Source organism: Heptranchias perlo, chromosome 15 (assembly GCF_035084215.1).
Source record: "Heptranchias perlo isolate sHepPer1 chromosome 15, sHepPer1.hap1, whole genome shotgun sequence".
NCBI classification, from domain to species: Eukaryota; Metazoa; Chordata; class Chondrichthyes; order Hexanchiformes; family Hexanchidae; genus Heptranchias; species Heptranchias perlo.
Window position 1 is genome coordinate 31,453,752 of NC_090339.1, and position 19,567 is coordinate 31,473,318.

Sequence of the window (19,567 nt, forward strand, 5' to 3'; positions counted from 1 at the left end):
TCTACAGCTTTCCTCCTCACTGTCAAAGGCTGCAGACAAATCAAGAAGTGTGAGCTGGGATAGTGCACCACAGTCAGTCACAAAGAATGTCATTTGTGACTTTAATTAGGGTCGTTTCAGTGCTGTGGCGAGGCGGAAACATGATTTGAGAGGTTCAAACATGGAGTTGTGGGAAAGATGAGTGTGGATTTGGGAGGCAACAACATGCTCACTTTGGCGAGGAAAGGGAGGTTGGAGATGGGGCGGTAGATTGCAAGGACAGCGAGGTCAAGGGTGGGTTTTTGGAGCAGGGAGGGTGACGACAGCAGATTTGAAGTGCACATTGGTGGGCATCACCAAACATTGCACATCATTGCATGATAGTTCATGGACATGAAAAATTTGTACACAGTGCATGTTTCTTCCTGTTCATATTTCTATATTTATAATGAGGATTGTCACTTTTTTGAATGTTTGATCATTTTCTCTATCTTCACAGAAAGTAATTCAAACCCAAAATCCATTAAAAGGTTGTGTTTTAAAACAAGGGAATTTGCACAGGTTTAAAAGTGCAAAGAGCACATGCTGCTGGCATTGGAGAATATATATTAAAGGACATGAGCCAGTTTGGGAGATGTCACTGCTCACAGCGAGGATTTATGTGTCAGCCTTTGGTCACTGGTAGCACTCTTGCCTCTGAGTCAAAAGGTTGTGGGTTCAAGTCACACTCCAGAGACTTGAGCACATAATCTCGGCTTGCAATTCAGTGCAGTACTGAGGAGCTGCTGTCTTTCGGATGAGACATTAAAATGAGGCCCCATCTGCCCTCTCAGATGAACTTAAAATATTCCATGATATTATTCAAGGTAGATGGATCCCCACTCTTCTATGTCCTGGCCAACATTTATCCCTCAACTAACAACTAAAATAGGTGATCTAGTCATGTATCTCATTGCTGTTTGTGGGAGCTTGCTGTGTGAAAATTGGCTGCCGCGTTTCCTACAACAGTGACTACACTTCAAAAGTACTTCATTGGTTGTAAAGCGCTTTGGGACATCCCGTGGTCTTGAAAGGTGCCATATAAATGCAAGTTGGTTTGCTTGACGGGCCTGATGACGAATCCCTGTGCAGGACGACGTCAGAAGCACCACCCCTCGGCTTCCTGGAGCCAGAAATAACAGAAAAGAGATGTAGGCAGTCAGGTTTTAAACAAAGAGCTGTGAAGAAACGGCCCTTGGCTTAGAACTGGAAGCTAAAAATGCAGGGGGTCATTTTTTGCAGTTGGAAGTAATCTAAAAGAAAGATAATGCCAAAAACAAGTAAAGCAGCCCATGCAAGGGACAGGGTGTGTCATTTATTATTTTTGCCTCATCACTCCAAGGAGAGAAGTTAGACTGAGCTAAGTAAGTGGGTCCTATTGTTAGTGCTTTGCTAAAATCTGGAATGAGTTTAAAGCGTATCAGGCCATCCGGTATCTTCACTGTACCGTGTTGGAACAGATACACTTTAAATGCCTGGTGATACCATTGGATGTGTAATTGCAAGACTGGTCTGCATAACTGATTCAAAAAGAAAGTTGTGTAGCATACTATGCAACTTGTTTATAAGTTTTTGTGCCACATGGCCATAAAAATGATCTAATAGCCATTATCCCTATATTGAAATAGTATCACAAGGTGCACTTTCTGTATAAAACATACAAGTTTCTGCCAAACTGGGCAGGAATTGGGAAAGACTAATTAACATGTGGGTGTCCCCGTTCTCAGGGTAATAAAGGTGGAGTAGCAGTACGGTTTGTCTTTCATAATACAAGCTTCTGCATAGTGAACTCCCACCTAGCTGCTCACGTGGAGGACTTTGAGAGACGGAATCAGGATTACAAAGATATCTGCGCTCGCATGAGTTTCCAAGTGTCTGAGCAGAATCAACCTTCAGTAAACATTATTAAACATGAGTGAGTATGAAAATGGGCTTGAGGAACATATGCTAGTGGGGACTAAGTATCTCTTAAAGAATTGATGTTCAGCTCAGTGTTTGTGTGTGGGTGTAAAAACAAGTGTGTATGTGTGTGTGTTTGAATTTTGTGCTAATTAAGGTGAGGAATGTTGTACTCATCAAGGTGAGAAATGTTTGCATTGGGTCATTATATACTGTTCCAATTCAAGCACCCAGAGCCTGAATATAGCACTCTAGGGCATGTTTTAGATGTAGTAAAATGCTCCCTTTTTAATGCCCCAACAATGTGTCATTCCCAATCTCAGAAGAATAACCTCTCTTACATCACTGTGACATTTCTCACACCAGTTTCTCTGACTCGGGTTACCAATTAGTACCAAATTCTCTGCTATAGGTCCATGTCCACTGGAAACTGGAATCAGACTGTCTAAACTAATTCTATTTAGAACCCTTGCAAAGAGAATACAAGGGGGTTTTTGTCCCTTCAGATTTGAACCCAGACTGCAGAGGTGAAAGGTACTGCATCATCCAATCCCCTGTTCTTAATTTCAGAATGGACAATTGGGCAGGCACTTTTATTTTAAAAAAGCAAGGTGTTGCAATTCAGGCTTCTTCCCAGTATACTTTTTAAACTTAATGCAACAAGTCAGCTTCATAAACAAACCTGCACTTCCTATGAACTTATTTTATGTTTGAAGTATCTAAGAAAGCAAGCCAACAAGCAAGAAGTGAACACTTAGTATTCGGGTTTGCACTGGAAATCGTACAGCCTATCCACTGTGCCCTTCAAATCCTTCTAAATCAGCGGAAAACACTATTCTGATAGACCATTTAGCTCAGCTAAAAACTACTAATCAAATTTATTGCAAGAAGTGAAATTATATAATGATAAAAGATAAATCTGCAGATAGACCTAATAAACACTCTATTTCTGTTCTGAAACAATAAAAGATTCTGAAGTCTGAGCAATTCTCATCAGAAGCTTTTAAACATGAGTCCATGATGAAAAGCTTTATGCAAGAAATTAACCCCTCAGAACCCCTATAAGCCCTGACTTGTATAGCAATGCAATAAAACTGGAAACTGAAAAAACATGGGGCACCAATCTGGTTATGTCTAAGCATTGCTTGGACGTCTAAGATGCACATAGGAATATAAAAATGTTATCCTTCCCAATTAGCCAAAACAGACCCACTTTGAATTACTTCCTGCATAGAAGACCAAAGACAAAGGGAATCTACAGGTGTTCACTTCAACCAGACTCAGTTAGTTTCAGGCCTCAAAGTGTTTGTACATTTGCCTCTTATGACTGAGAAATACGTCGCTTGTTAACAATACAATTTAAATTTGTGATGAATGTACTATACTCCCAGGCAAAAATGCTTTGCCTGTCGGCTCTCAAGAAAAATCTTAGGAATTCTTAACAATCATATCAAACGTGTCTTCCACTTTAAGCATCCCAATACCTAGGCTGATCTAGAAATTTATGTAAAAACATAAATATGGAATTGCATATGAATTGAAACATGAGGCATTCTAGGATTGGCTGTGTAAGAATCTTCTCTGAGAAAAGGAAAATGAGAGGATGAAACAATCCAAAGTACTTTTGTACATTTCCTAACATCTAGTCGATGAAAAAGGATAGGCCCTCTGCCATCTGAGTACTTAGCACAGGGAAAATGTAAAAAGCCCATACGTTAGAAATGAAGCACAATTAGGTGTAATGGGCAATAGATAGTGTGACTAATGTGAGTTGCAACTGCAAATCAATTAACCCAGGACTTTCACAAGTGGAGTTAAAAAGCAGATTCCACTTACTGAATATCTGGAAAAGTTGTGAAAACTACAATGTCTCAAATATTCACTACAAAGTATGCAAGGCAAGTTCCTATTTGAAACCAACACTCCTTTGTGAATGGAGAGCATAAGACTACCATGTGCAATTTTTGCATGTAATGTAGTTTCTACACCTTTCCAAAGCAGTGGCAGTTTTCTGACCTTTCTCATGTTATTCATATTTCATGTCACAGTGTTGTTATTTGGCTTGGAGACCTGAATTACAGACTCTGCCTCCCAGATGCCAGTGAAGTGAAGGCATTGATAGAGAGGCAAGATTTAAAGAAGCTATTGGAATATGACCAGGTAGGGAAAGTTAAGTCTTTGTGTTTTTATTTTATATTTGCTGATTTCCTTAGAGTTCTGAAAATAGTACCTCTAATAATTTCAGTGCAATCACTCGAACTGTAATTATAAGTAATATATTTTAAAATTGGCTGATTTTGCTTGGCACTGCTACCTTGCTTATATTATAATTAAGAATGCCAAATATTAAGAGAGCTAAAAAATTATCTGAGCTTTATGATTGGTTATTAAAATATACAGGTTTTGGGACCATACCTGCAATCCATTTCTATATTTAAACCCCACTAATGGGAACATTTGGAATATAAGCAGAATGTTGAAAGATAAGCAGTTAAATGCAGAATTTCAGATCTTTGCATGTGATCAGCGTGGGGAGAATTTGTTCAGTTTCCCAATAGCCTATGCGGTATATTTCATATAGAACAACTTAACACTGAATATCTCTCACTGCTGTACTTTTTGCGTCCAGTATATTTGTTTCAAGTAATATTTGTTTTATATTTGTTAGTTTTGAGAACCATAATATGAACTGGAACAATTAACGTCCTTAAATTCAAGGCCTGCTTTAGGTCGAATTAAAGAACTAGAGAAAAGAGGAAAAACTTTAAGGATGTGAAGGGAGAACTAAAATTGCCCAGTGTGCTGTCAAAACTTTCTGGAGAGGGAACTTTGTGCAATAGCACAATGTTTTTTATTCCTTTGGATTATTGACTAATTGCTTATTTTTGCTTAAAGAATTTATATACCTTTTAGATATTTGAGGGAAGAAAGTATATCCTGATAACAAAATAAGACTCTCAGTAAGTCCTCACTACTTTTCAATTCAGAGAAATGTTGATGTGAGTCTGTACTCTTCCTTCACACATAATTCAGCGGCAGTTTGATTTCCACATCCTTCTCATTATATCTGTTTTGGGGAGGGTGTTGTAAGCATTCCTCACTTTTTTTTGGCTTAAACCAGGAGCATAACTTTAAAACATGTCTAATATTTGATTATGACACAATTTAATTAGTTTCTATCCTATATTTTTTAGCTGAATATTCAGCGCAGTACTAAGAAAGCTTTTGTAGACTTCAAGGAGGGGGAAATTCATTTCAGACCAACTTACAAATATGACACCAAATCAGACCGATGGGACTCAAGGTAAACAATCTTGATGGATAGATTTGTTTATGGAGTTGTGTACAGTGGTATCTAGAATCACCCTATTCACAAAGATGTTTCTTAAGTTGCCTATCCTCGTACACAGATTTTGTGATGGAATTGGTTAAACATAGTCTTTCTTTTTATAATCCTAGCTTAGTGTCACGTAATCACTACTACCTGACTCACTTTGACTTCTCCCTTGCATTTTTCAACCTTGGTGGTATCTTGCACTCTGAAAATTGGCCCTTTATCGTTCTCAATTTTAAAAAAATTAATTGAGAATTGAAATGATATGCCAGTTTTGACCCAGCTCCTAACATGTACAGGTCACTGGAAAATCAGTTATTAATTATAGTAACCTATATCAGCTCTCACTTTGAGAGGGCATAAAGTCAGAGATGGAAACAAAATTCTCAAGGGTATAACTCCTTCTCTTAGAAGTTGAACCAGTGTTGAGGCAATGTATGTTAAGCTTTACTTATGCATTGGAAAATTGCCAATATCATTCCACTATTTAAGAAGCATAAGAGAGATAAACAAGGAAATTATAGGCCTATTAGTCTAACATCAGTTGTAGGGAAATTACTAGTATCTGTTATTAAGGACAGAGCGACTGATCAGAGAAAGCCAGCATGGACTTATGGACGGTAAGTCGTGTCTAATGAACCTAGTTGAATTTTTTGAGGCGGTAACTAATATGGACTTCCTGAAGGCATTTGATACAGTTCCAAATAAGAGACTGTTAACAAAAATGAGAGCATGTGGCATTGGTGGCAACCTATTGGTTTGGATAGGGAATTGGGTAGGAGGTTGGAGATAGAGAATACAAGAAATAGGAGCAGAACTAGGGCATATGGCCCCTCAAGCCTGCTCCGTCATTCAATAAGATCACGGCTGATCTTTGGCCTCAAAGAGTAGGGATAATGGGTATGTACTCAAATTCCCTAGGGATCTGTATTGGGGCCACAGCTTTTCACTATTTTTATAAATGACTTGGATGAAGGACTAAAGGAACGAATATCTAAGTTTGCTGACAACACTAAGTTAGGTGGCACAGTAAATGGTGTAGATGGGAGCAGAAAGTTGCAAAGGAAAATTGATAAATTAAGTGGGTGGGCAAAACTGTGGCAGATGGAGTTTAATGTGGAAAAGTGTGAAGTCATCCACTTTGGACCTAAGAAAGATAGATCAGAGTATTTTCTAAATGGCAAAGCTAGGAACTGTCAATGAGCAGAGAGATTTAGGAGTCCAAGTACAGAAATCACTGAAAGCTAATGGACAGGTACAAAAAATAAGTTAAAAGGCTAATGGAATGTTGGCTTTTGTCTCAACAGGGCTGGAATACAATGGGGTGGAAGTTATGTTACAGCTGTACAGAGCTCTGGTTAGATCCTATCTGGCAAACTGCATTCAGTTCTGGGCACTGCATCTCGAAGGATGCATTGGCTTTGGGGATACAGCACAGATTCATCGGAATGATACGGGAGCTAAAAGGCTTAAATTATGAGGACAGATTTTATAGACTAGGCTTGAATATAGAAGATTAAGGGGTGATCTAATTGAAGTGTTTAAAATGATTAAAGGATTTGATAGGGTAGATAGAGAGAAACTATTTCCTCTGGTGGGAGAGTCCAGAACAAGGAGATGTAACCTTAAAATTAGAGCTAGGCTGTTCAGGGGTGATGTCAGAAGGCATTTCTTCACACAAAGGGTAGTGGAAATGTGGAACTCTACTTTTCCCAAAGGTAGGGGAGTCTATAACGAGGGGGCATAGATTTAAGGTGAGAGGGGAGAGATACAAAAGGGTCCAGAGGGGCAATTTTTTCACTCAAAGGGTGGTGAGTGTCTGGAATGAGCTGCCAGAGGCAGTAGTAGAGGCAGGTACAATTTTGTCTTTTAAAAAGCATTTGGACAGTTACATGGGTAAGATGGGTATAGAGGGATATGGGCCAAGTGCAGGCAATTGGAACTAGCTTAGTGGTATAAACTGGGCGACATGGACATGTTGGGCCGAAGGGCCTGTTTCCATGTTGTAACTTCTATGATTCTATGATAATCTCCCCCAAAAAGCTGTTGAGGCTAGGTCAATTGAAAATTTCAAAACTGAGATTGATTTTTTTTTAGGCAAGGGTATTAAGGTTTACGGTACCAAGGCAGGGTAGATGGTGCTAAGATACAGGTCAGCCATGATCTAATTGAATGGCGGAACAGGCTCGAGGGCTGAATGGCCTGCTCCTCCACGTTCTGCTGTTTTGTGCTATCCAAAACATAGAAGTGGTTGATGCTGACATTGGGTGTCAAGGTCATCGATGTAAGTTTTTTGTCTTAAGTATAAAACTCATCCTGATAAATATATTTAGCAAAGAACATGTACTTTGGAGCATGTTTTATTAATGATAGAGATATCTTTTTAAAAAATTTTAAGTTGTGTTCCAATTTAACTCACTGTTTTGAGTCCGTCTTTGTCGCTGCTCTACGTTAAAAAGAAATACAGTCCTGACTAATTATTCCTAACTATAACTGTTCTACTGTTTAGGTATTTAATTTTTCTCACCTCCTGGAGTATGGAGCAAACCAGCCAACTTCCTTGGCTGAGAATACCGGCTGGAGGTCTACCTAATTTCGGCCTAATATTGGCCTGTACTCCACCAAAATGTGCTTGCTGGGCATCACAGAAAAATTGGCACTCTGTTTATTCCTCTTACCTAGCCTCCCACCCACCCTCCCAAGCAAGGAAATGATAAACCTCTGTTTGATACTGACAACTCATATAAACCATGAATTGGGTTTGTGTCAGGGATAGATGGACACTTTATATAGGTTTTGATGTTTAGCTTATGGTGAATATTTCCTGTCATTACACTGTATATTTCATTCCAAGATTATTGTGCTGCTATATCATGCTGACTGTTTCTCCTTGGCAGTGGGAAGTGTCGTGTCCCAGCATGGTGTGATCGTGTGCTCTGGAGAGGTGAAAGTGTACAGCAAAAAAGTTATCGAAGTCACATGGAGCTTCGAACCAGCGATCACAAGCCTGTCAGCTCACTCTTGGATATTGGGGTACGTATTGTCTCTGTGTAGACTTGAAACTTTCCTACTGTACATGAAAAAAATCTTTCCCTCCAACAATGCCAACTGCACACAGCTAAGTTGGTCAAATCTGCCCTGTCCCCTCCAGCTGCAGTTGTACAAACTGTTCTTCCAAACCAATTCTGTTTAATTTCTTACGACCTTCTTCTTCCAATCTTGGTGTTACCTAATCTCTATTTCCTGATTTACCATCTCTTCTCTCCTCTTTTTAGCTTTGGTGTTCTCCTGGACTCCTCAGTGATAAAAACAGAAATAGTGGATTCCTCAGTGATAAAAACAGATATAGTGGGTAGAGTAGAAATAAAGTTAGTGAAGAAATTTCCCAAATTGGGACAGTGAACAGGAGATGGGCTAAGTATAAAAGAGACGTTGAAACCAATTTGGAAGAGTGAGGGAGAATTTCCTAAGCACATTCAGGATTACCAAGAAGCAATTTGAAGTGGTTTCTTTTCAATGGATGTCAGAATCCACAAAACCCTGTTTCTTTTAAATTAGAAGAACAAACTACCTTTTGACTGTACTCTGACTATAAATTCAAGCTCAAACAGAAAATGCTGGAAACACTCTGGTCGGGCAGCATCTGTGCACGACCTTTGATCAGAACTGGAAGAAGTTAGAGATTCAACAGTGTATAAGCAAGTACAGAGCCAGGAAAAGTGTGGGGGGGGAGGAAAGAACAAAAGGGAAGGTCTGTAATAGAGGCTACATGTAAGAGATCCCATGCCACTTTTTGAATTTATCTCTCAACCAACACCATTCAAAGCAGATTATGTGGTTGTTATCTCATTGCTGTTTATAGGACCTTGCTGTGCACAAAATTGGCTGCCGCGTTTCCTACATTACAACAGTGACTACAGTTCAAAAGTTTGGGACATCCTGAGGTCGTAAAAGGCGCTATATAAATGCAAGTTCTTTCTTTCAGGCATGACAGAAGTAGTATAATGTGACCTTTCTGTAAGTCAGGAAGCGTACACTATACGTGGAATGCGAACAGAGTGGGAACTTGAGAATTTGGTGAGAGGGAGACTCTGTTAAAGTAGTACGTGAATTGAAATTAAAATTTAGTTTTAAATTTAACATAGAACTTTAAAACTTCAGAAGAAACTGCAAGTTAAGTAACAGTTAACAGAAACGGCAAGTCAGTGGCAGTTAACAGTTAATCAGCTGTAAGTGATTTTTTGATTAGAGGGTTATCTCTGTGAGCTGGAAGCTGATTGAACATGGAATTACATAGAATGTACAGCTCAGAAACAGACCATTCGGCCCAACAGGACCATGCCGGTGTTTATGCCCCACATGAGCCTCCTTGCTACTTCATCTAACCCTATCATTCCATACAAGAGCCTTTTAAAAATTTGTAAAGTGAATATGTAATACAAAGTCGCATTTGAGAAGCCATTCAGACTATTGTTTCTTGCACATTTCAGTTGGTTGTTGGTTGCTTGTAACTGTAGACCTCAATACAATTAAACCCAAAGACTGTCAATGCTGCCTTTTTAATAATTTTATGTTTATGCAGGACTAATATAATTTCCATAGGCGCTGCTATTTTGCCATCAAATATAATTTCTCATAGTTAGCATATTCCCAAAGATATTCCTCCCTGTGCCAATCTTCCTAAATACAAACGTAGAAACATAGAAAATAGAAGCAGGAGTAGGCCATTCGGCCCTTCGAGCCTGCTCCGTCGTTCAGTATGATCATGGCTGATCCTCTATCTCAATACCATATTTCCTCTCTCTCCCCATACCCCTTGATGCCTTTTGTGTCTAGAAATCTATCTAGCTCCTTAAATATATTCAGTTACTTGGCCTCCACAGCCTTCTGTGGTAGAGAATTCCACAGGTTCACCACCCTCAGTGAAGAAATTTCTCCTTATCTCAGTCCTAAATGTCCAACCCCGTATCCTGAGACTGTGGCCCCCCTCGTTTTGGACCCCCCAGCCAGGGGAAACATCCTCCCTGCATCCAGTCTGTCTAGCCCTGTCAGAATTTTATATGTTTCAATGAGATCCCCTCTCATTCTTCTAAACTCGAGTGAATACAGGCCGAGTCGACCCAATCTCTCCTCTTACGACAGTCCTGCCATCCCAGGGATCAGTCTGGTGAACCTTCGCTGCACTCCCTCCATGGCGAGTATATCCTTTCTTAGATAAGGAGACCAAAACTGCACACAATACTCCAGGTGTGGTCTCACCAAGGCCCTGTATAACTGCAGTAAGACATCCTTGCTCCTGTGCTCAAATCTTCTTGCAATGAAGGCCAACATACCATTTGCCTTCCTAACTGCTTGCTGCATGTTTGCTTTCAGTGACTGGTGTACAAGGACACCCGGGTCCCTTTGTACATCAACATTCCCTAATCTATCACCATTTAAATAATACTCTGCCTTTCTGTTTTTCCTTCTGAAGTGGATAACTTCAAAATCATCCACATTATACTGCATCTGCCATGTATTTGCCCACTCACTCAACTTGTCTAAATCGCCTTGAAGCCTCTTTGCATCCTCCTCACAACTCACGATCCCACCTAGTTTTGTGTCATCAGCAAACTTGGAAATATTACATTTGATTCCCTCATCCAAATCATTGATATATATTGTGAATAGCTGGGGACCAAGCACTGATCCCTGCGATACCCCACTAGTCACTGCCTGCCACCCAGAAAAAGACCCATTTATTCCTATTCTCTGTTTCCTGTCTGTTAACCAATTTTCAATCCATGCCAGTATATTACCCCCAATCCCATGTGCTTTAATTTTGCACACCAAACTCTTATGTGTGACTTTATCAAAAGGACCTTCTGAAAATCCAAATAAACCACATCCACTGGTTCTCCCTTATCTATTCTACCAGTTACATCCTCAAAAAAACTCCAGTAGGTTTGTCAAACATGATTTCCCTTTCATAAATCCATTTTGACTTTGTCTCATCCCATTGATATTTTCTAAGTGTCCTGTTATCACATCCTTAATAATAGACTCCAGCATTTTCCTTCGGCTAACCGGTCTGTAGTTCCCTGTTTTCTCTCACTCCTTTTTTAAATAATGGGGTCACATTTGCCACCCTTCAATCTGCAGGAACTGTCCCATAATCTATAGAATTTTGGAAGATGACAACTAATGCATCCACTATTTCCATGGCTACCTCTTTTAGTACTCTGGGATGCAGATTATCAGACCCTGGGGATTTATCGGCTTTCAGTCCCATTAATTTCTCCAGCACTTTTTTTTACTAATACTAATTTCCTTTAATTCCTCCTTCTCACTTGTTCCTTGGTTCCCTAGCATTTCTGGGAAGTTATTTGTGTCCTCTTCCGTGAAGACAGAACCAAAGTATTTGTTTAATTGCTCTGCCATTTCCCAATTCCCCATTATAAATTCTCCTGTTTCTGACTGTAAGGGACCTACATTTGTCTTCACTAATCTTTTTCTTTGTACTTTTTACATTCTTTTTACAAACAACTATGAATACTACCTGGTTTATAATACCATTTTTCAAAACAAGATTCCAACAATATCACATGGTAAATTTTGTTAAAAGCATTAAATTGACAATAATATAAGTAGTGTAATATGGGAGGTCAAAAATTCTGGGTTTTTTCATGCTAATAGTCCTATAAATATCTTAACTCTTTACATTCACAAAGCTTTAAGATGCAAGACTTCTGATTGTCTAAGCTCAAGAATGAAGACTAGCATATGACTAGCTCTATAATGTAATAGAATGTCTCTACTGTCACAAAATGATTTCCAGAATTCTAGAAATAAATCAGTTAAACAAAAATAGCTTTGGTAACCTAGTACAGTTAGATCTGTGAAAGATACTTTGCACATACAACCCAAAAAACAAAATATTAAATATGTTTCCTGAATAAACAGTTAATCTGATCATTAGGAAGGTTTAATACAGTACATTAGATACTAAATCTGAATTTAAATTAAGATTGAATCAATATTAAAATAAATATATGAAATGCTTTAAAAATTATAATCCCTTAAACTGATTATCACAAAAAAACAATTTTGTCTTCATTAAGTACATGCTGGATCAAATATAGGTACTACTTTTATTTTCCACCACAGAGGCTTAGTAAATCTAAGAACTAATCCTGAGGAACAATTCTTTTTCTTTCTTAAAATGGTTATTTTATGCGCAGTTGTAACTGGTGTTCTTCAAAGGTGTATAAAGTGGACCGTTATCTGCTGAAACACGGAGTGGATTGCGAACCGAGTGGGAACTTGAGAATTTGGTGAGGGGAGGAATTAGGTGTAGAGGGGGAAGTACTATGAACAGAGAGGAAGAGCTCTGACAGACCCGGAATAAAAGGGTAGGTTAATTGGGGTAAATAAACAGTAAGTAAATTAATAATTATCGAGTATCTAAAGGGAGTTTAGAAAAAAAAGGTTTCTAAATATAATGGACGAGCAGCTGAGACCCATTGCCTGCAATTCCTGCGCCATTTGGGAACTTCAGGATGCTTCACGTGTCCTGGAGGGCCACGTGTGCAGGAAATGCTTCCAGTTGCTCGAGCTCAAGCTGAGGGTTTCTGAGCTTGATGGGCAGCTGGAGTCACTACAGAGCATAAGTGAAGTTGAAGGTGTCCTGGATCGTATGTTCCAAGAGGTGATCACCCTGTAGCCAAAGAGTTCAGGATGGCAACTGGGTGGCCATCCGAAAGGGTAGGAAGAGGCAGGCAGTGCGGGAATCTTCTGGGTGTGCGCCACTCTTAAACTGATATTCAGCACGGAATACTAGTGACGGTGATGACACTTAAAAGGAGTGCGGACCTGAGCATGGTACCGCGGGGCAAAAGACTTCACGGGGGCACAGTAAAATGTAGAAATGCAGTAGTCATAGGGGTTTCGATAGTTAGGGGGACAGACAGGCATTTCTGTGACCATCTATGTGAGTCCCGCATGGTGTGTTGCCTCCCTGGTGCCAGGGTAAAGGACATCACAGAGAGGGTGCAGAACATTCTGCGGGGGGGAAGGGAACAGCCAAAAGTCGTGGTCCATGTGGGTACCAACAACATAAGAAAAGGGATGAGGTCCTGTGGCTAGAGTTTCAGGAGCTAGGGAAGAAGTTAAAAAGCAGGACCTCAAAGGTAGTAATCTCAGGATTACTCCCAGTGCCACACGCTAGTGAGTACAAAAAGAGGAAGATAAGGCAGGTTAATGTGTGGCTAGAGACTTGGTGCAGGAGGGAGATCTTCAGATTCTTTGGACATTGGGACCAGTTCTGGGGCAGGAGGGACCTGTTCAAGATGAATGGGTTGCACCTCAACAGAACTGGGACCAATGTACTCGTGGGGAGGTTCACTCGTGCTGTGGAGGAGGGTTTAAACTATCTGGAAGGGGGATGAGCACCAAAATGTAGCATTCGAAAGGAGAAACAAGGTGCTCAAGGATTGGGAGAGATAAGTAGCACTAGAGTAAAAAGTAGTACAGTATTAGGTGGGATCAGACTAAGAGAGAATATGAGAAGGCCTAAGATAGTTTAGAGTGCATGTGTGTAAATGCACAAAGCATGGTAAATAAGGTTGGTGAGCTGCAGGCACATATAGCCACATGGGAATATGATGTAGTGGCAATAAGAGTCCTGGCTCAAAAAATGGCAGGATTAGATACGAAATATTCCTGGATACAAGGTGTTCAGAATGGTTACAGCACAGGAGGCAGCCATTTGGCCCATTAAGCCTGTGCCGGCTCTTTGTAAGACCAATCCAGTTGGTCCCATTTCCCTGCTCTTTCCCCGAAAGTAAATTATACTTTTACGAAAACCTCAATTTAATTGCTTTACAGTAAGTTTAGCATGCATCAATTCTACAACTAATCTTTAAATATTTTCTTTTATAAGTAGAAGTTAGCATTGTACCAGGTATGTTTCTTCTGGAAAAAGAAAGTTAAATTGGTTACAGTTAACATTTTTGTCAGGGTAATGTTTACTCAGCACTAAATGTGATTCAATTAATACTATTTTTTAACGGCTGGCGTTCTTACTGTTCAGAATTTTTAAATAAAACTGCCATTGCCAGAGGAAGAAAGACAATATGTAAATCATGCTAGATGGGGGATTTACCAGATAACGTTGAGTACAGAAAAATGCCCCAGGTGCAGAGGCTTCCGCCTTTCAGCACGATTAAATTAATCTAATAAATGAATTAAAAAGTACCCTAGAACAATAACTCATGTCACCCTCTGCAGAATTCTGTTTGTTTCACAAATTTAGTTCAGGAAAGAGAGGGAAGGAAAAAATGGTGGGGGAGGAGCAGTATTGATTAAGCAGAATATTGCAGTGCTGGAGAGAGAGGATGTACTTGAGGGGTCAAGGACCGAATCTATTTGGTTAGAATTAAGAAACAATAGAGGTGCCATTACACTACTGGGTGTATTCTATAGGCCACCAATTAGTGGGAAGGAGCAAATTTGCAGGGAAATTAGAGGTGCAAGAACTATATAGTGATAATGGGGGACTTCAACTATCCTAATATAAACTGGGATAGTAATACAGTAAAGGGCAAAGAGGGGGAGGAATTTCTGAAGTGTGTTCAGGAGAACTTTCCTGATCAGTATGTTTCCAGCCCAATAAGGAAGGAGACATTGCTGGATCTGGTTCTGGGGAATGAGGTGGGTCAAGTAGAGCAAGTGTCAGTGGGGGAACATTTAAGGAACAGTGATTGTAGTATCATAAGGTTTAGATTAGTTATGGAAAAGGACAAAGAGTAATCTAGAGTAAAAATACTTATTTGGAGGAGGGCCAATTTCAGTGGGTTGAGAACGGATCTGGCCTGGGTAAATTGGAATCAAAGATTGGCAGGCAAAACTGTAATCAAACAATGGGCGGCATTTAAAGAGGAGATGGTTCGGGTGCAGTCTAGGTATATTCCCACGAGGATGAAAGGTAGGGCAACCAAAGCCAGAGCTCCCTGGATGATGAAAGAGATAGAGTAAGATGAAGCAAAAAAAGGGGGCGTATGACAGATGTTAGGTTGATAATACAAATGAGAACCAGGCTGATTATAGGAAGTACAGAGAAGAAGTGAAAAAGGAAATAAGAGGAGCAAAGAGAGAGTATAAGAATAATAACATAAGAAATAGGAGCAGGAGTAGGCCATATGGCCCCTCGAGCCTGTTGCGCCATTCAATCAGATCGTGGTGATCTTCAACCGCAACTCCACTTTCCTGCCTGATTCCCATATCCCTTGATTTCCCCAAAATCTATCTATCTCAGCCTTAAATATACTCAACAACTCAGTATCCACAGCTCTCTGGGGTAGAGAATTCCAAAGATTCACAATCCTCCGAGTGAAGAAATTCCTCCTCATCTCAGTCTTAAATGGCCGACCCTTTATCTTGTGACTATGCCCTCTCGTTCCAGACTCTCCAGCCAGAGGAAACAACCTCTCAGCATCTACCCTGTCAAGCCCCCTCAGAATCTTATATGTTTCAGTGAGATCACCTCTCATTCTTCTAAACTCCAGAGAGTATAGGCCCATTCTACTCAACCTCTCATAGGACAACCCTCTCATCCCAGGAATTAATCTAGTGAACCTTCATTGTACTGTCTCTAAGGCAAGCATATCGTTTCTTAGATAAGGAGACCAAAACTGTACTCAGTACTCCAGGTGAGGTCTCACTAAAGCCCTGTACAATTGTAGTAAGATTTCCTTAGTTTTGTACTCCAACCCCCTTGCAATAAAGGCCAACATGCCATTTGCTTTCCTAATTGCCTGCCATAGCTACATGCTAACTTTCTGTGTTTCTTGTACCAAGACACCCAAGTCTCTCTGGACTCCAACATTTAATAGTTTCTCACCATTTAAAAAACATTCTGTTTTTCTATTCTTTCTACCAAAGTGAATAACCTCACATTTCCCCACATTATACTCCATCTGCCACCTTCTTGCCCACTCACTTAACCTGTCCATATCCCCTTGCAGACTGTTTGTGTCCTCCTGACAGCTTACTTTTCCACCTAGCTTTGTATTGTCAGCAAACTTGGATACATTACACTCTGTCCCTTCATCCAAGTCATTAATATAGATTGTAAAATGCTGAGGCCCAAGCACTGATCCTTGCAGTACCCCACTAGTTACAGCCTGCCAACCTGAAATGACCCATTTATCCCTAATCTTTGTCTTCTGTCCATTAACCAATCCTCTATCCATGCTAATATGTTACCTCAATCCCATGAGCCCTTATCTTGTCTAACAACCTTTTATGTGGCACCTTATCGAATGCCTTTTGAAAATCCAAATATACAACATCCACTGGTTCCCCTTTATCTAACCTGCTAGTTATATCCTCAAAAAACTCTAATAAATTTGTCAAACACGATTTCCCTTTCATAAATCCATGTTGATTCTGCCTAATCATATTATGATATTCTAAGTGCCCTGTTACCACTTCCTTAATAATGGATTCCAGCATTTTCCCGACAACTGATGTCAGGCTAACTGGCCTGTAGTTCCCTGTTTTCTCTCTCCTTCCTTTCTTGCATAGCAGAGTTACATTTTCTACCTTCCAATCAGCTGGGACCGTTCTAGAATCTAGGGAATTTTGGAAGATCGTAACCAGTGCATCCACTTCAGCCACCTCTTATAAGCCCTCAGATGTAGGCCATCAGGTCCAGCGGAATTAATAGACTGGCGGCTAACATAAAAGGGAATCCAAAAGTCTTCTATAGACATATAAATAGTAAACTGGTAGTAAGAGGAGGGGTAGGGCAGGTTAGGGAACAAAAAGGAGATCTGCGCATGGAGGCAGATGGCATGGCTGAGGTACTAAATGTGTACTTTGCGTCTTTCTTTACCAAAGAAGAAGATGCTGCCAAAGTCATAGTAAAAGAGGAGGTAGTTAAGATACTGGATGGGCTAAAAATTGATAGAGGAGATAGTAGAAAGGCTGGCTGTGCTTAAAGTAGATAAGTCACCCGGTCCGGATGGGATGCATCCTAGGTTGCTGAGGGAAGTAAGGGTGGAAATTGCAGAGGTGCTGGCTGTAATCTTCCAAACATCCTTAGATACAGGGGTGGTGCCAGAGGACTGGAGAACTGCAAATGATGCACCCTTGTTCAAAAAAGGTTGTAAGGATAAACCTGGCAACTGTAGGCCAGTCAATTTAATCTCGGTGGTGGGGAAGCTTTTAGAAACTATAATCCGGGACAAAATTAATAGTCATTTGGACAAGTGTGGATAAAGGAAAGCCAGCATGGATTTGTTAACCGCAAATTGTGTTTAACTAACTTGTTGAGTTTTTTGATGAGGTAACAGAGAGGCTTGGTGAGAGCAATGCGGTTGATGTGTATATGGACTTCCAAAAGGCGTTTGATAAAGTGCCACATAATAGGATTGTCTGCAAAATTGAAGCCCATGGAATAAAAGGGGCAGTGGCAACATGGATATGAAATTGGCTAAGTGACAAGAAACAGAGAGTACTGGTGAACGGTTATGTTTTGGACTGGAGGAAGTTTTACAGTGGTGTTCTCCATGGGTTGGTACAAGGACCACTGCTTTTTTAATATATATTAATGACTTGGCCTTGGGTGTACAGGGCACAATTTCAAAATTTGCAGATGACACAAAACTTGGTAGTGTAGTAAACAGTGAGGAGGACAGTAATAGACTTCAAGAGGACAGACAGGCTGGTGAAATGGACGGACACATGGCAGATGAAATTTAATTCAGAGAAGTGTGAAGTGATACATTTTGGCAAGAAGAATGAGGAGAGGCAGTATAAACTAAATGGTACAATTCTAAAGGGGGTGCAGGAATAGAGAGACCAGGTGGTATATGTGCATAAATCTTTGAAGGTGGCAGGACAGGTTGAGAAAGCGGTTAAAAAAGCATACGAGATCCTGGACTTTATAAATAGAGGCATAGAGTACAAAAGCAAGGAAGTTATGTTGAACCTTTATAAAACACTGGTTCGGCCATAACTGGAGTATTGTCCAAATTTGGGCACCGCACTTTAGGAAGGATGTGAAGGTCTTAGAGAAGGTGCAGAAGAGATTTACTGGTATGGTTCCAAGGATGAGGGCCTGCAGTTATGTGGATAGACTGGAGAAGCTGGGGTTGTTCTCCTTAGAGCAGAGAAGGTTGATAGAAGTGTTCAAAATCATGAAGGATTTAGATAAAATAAATAGAGAAACTGTTCCCATTGGTGGAAGGGTCGAGAACCAGAGGACACAGATTTAAGGTGATTGACAAAAGCTTTTTTATGCAGCAAGTAGTTATGACCTGGAATTCGCTGCCTGGAAAGGAAGTGGAAGCAGATTCAATCGTGGCTTTCAAAAAGGAATTGGATAAATAGTTGAAGAGAAAAAATTTGTAGGGCTATGGGGAAGAAGAGAAGGAATGGGACTAACTGGATTGCTCTTACTAAGAGCCGGCACGAGCTCAATGGACCGAATGACCTGTGCTGTAACGATGCTATGATTCTATGTAGAAATTAATATATGTAGATTTTGTGTAACCAAGAGAAATATCAGATAATTACCTTATTCCATTCTGCCATAGGTGAAAATTGTAGATGAGCGCAGGTACAAGAAGGTGTTTGAAGATATTGTTCGAGTGATGGACCGAATGGAGAATGAGTTCTTACCTTCTTTATGCCTTAGCAGAAGGGATGTAAGTGCATAGCTACTATTCTTGATTGAACATTATCAACCCTTTGGTCACCTACAATATTGCTAGCGTTTGTTGTACAATTGGGTTCTAAATGGATGTGAGCTATGTGAAAATCTCCTTTTTATTTCAGATGTACTGTATATGAATTAACTTTGCGTGTGTTGGTGCCTGAATAGATCAGGATTGTAGCCTAGGACCCACTGAATGTCACTCTGGACAAAACAGAATCCAAGGCTATTTTGTCAGGCAACATTCAAAATTAATACTTCGATTTTTATCAGATTGCTCCACCTCCATAAGTACCGGATACCAGCCAGGTGGACACCTTTATATACTGGTTACCAGACTGTCACTTAAATTGCTGCACAATATCTACATATGCAGGTCCATGCAAATAGAAGAAGCTGCATGGCAACTATAGTTTTACCACTTTTAGCGAACTGTGTCTGGAATATTAAATAATATTTACCCACTCAAGTAGTACTGCCATAATTGGAATGAAGCTTCTGTTCTGGTCACTGCTTATGGGATACAAAATTAACCTTAGCCATGTACTCCATTCATAATGCTGTTTAGCTTTTTGAACTGGATGTGTGCTATAGAGAATGTCCTATAATATAAGGTT

The 19,567-nt window shown here is 40.1% G+C and overlaps 1 protein-coding gene across 2 annotated transcripts in view; it reads left to right on the forward strand.

Moving 5' to 3' along the window:
• ocrl (OCRL inositol polyphosphate-5-phosphatase) overlaps window positions 1–19,567 on the forward strand; it is a 98,706-nt gene that overhangs the window by 45,661 nt on the left and 33,478 nt on the right. For both annotated transcript variants that reach the window (XM_067997010.1, XM_067997011.1), the window contains exons 12-16: window positions 1,746–1,933; window positions 3,966–4,077; window positions 5,112–5,221; window positions 8,149–8,284; window positions 18,832–18,942. In XM_067997010.1, the coding sequence (XP_067853111.1) occupies window positions 1,746–1,933; window positions 3,966–4,077; window positions 5,112–5,221; window positions 8,149–8,284; window positions 18,832–18,942 (657 nt within the window). The remainder of the gene's footprint in view (window positions 1–1,745; window positions 1,934–3,965; window positions 4,078–5,111; window positions 5,222–8,148; window positions 8,285–18,831; window positions 18,943–19,567) is intronic.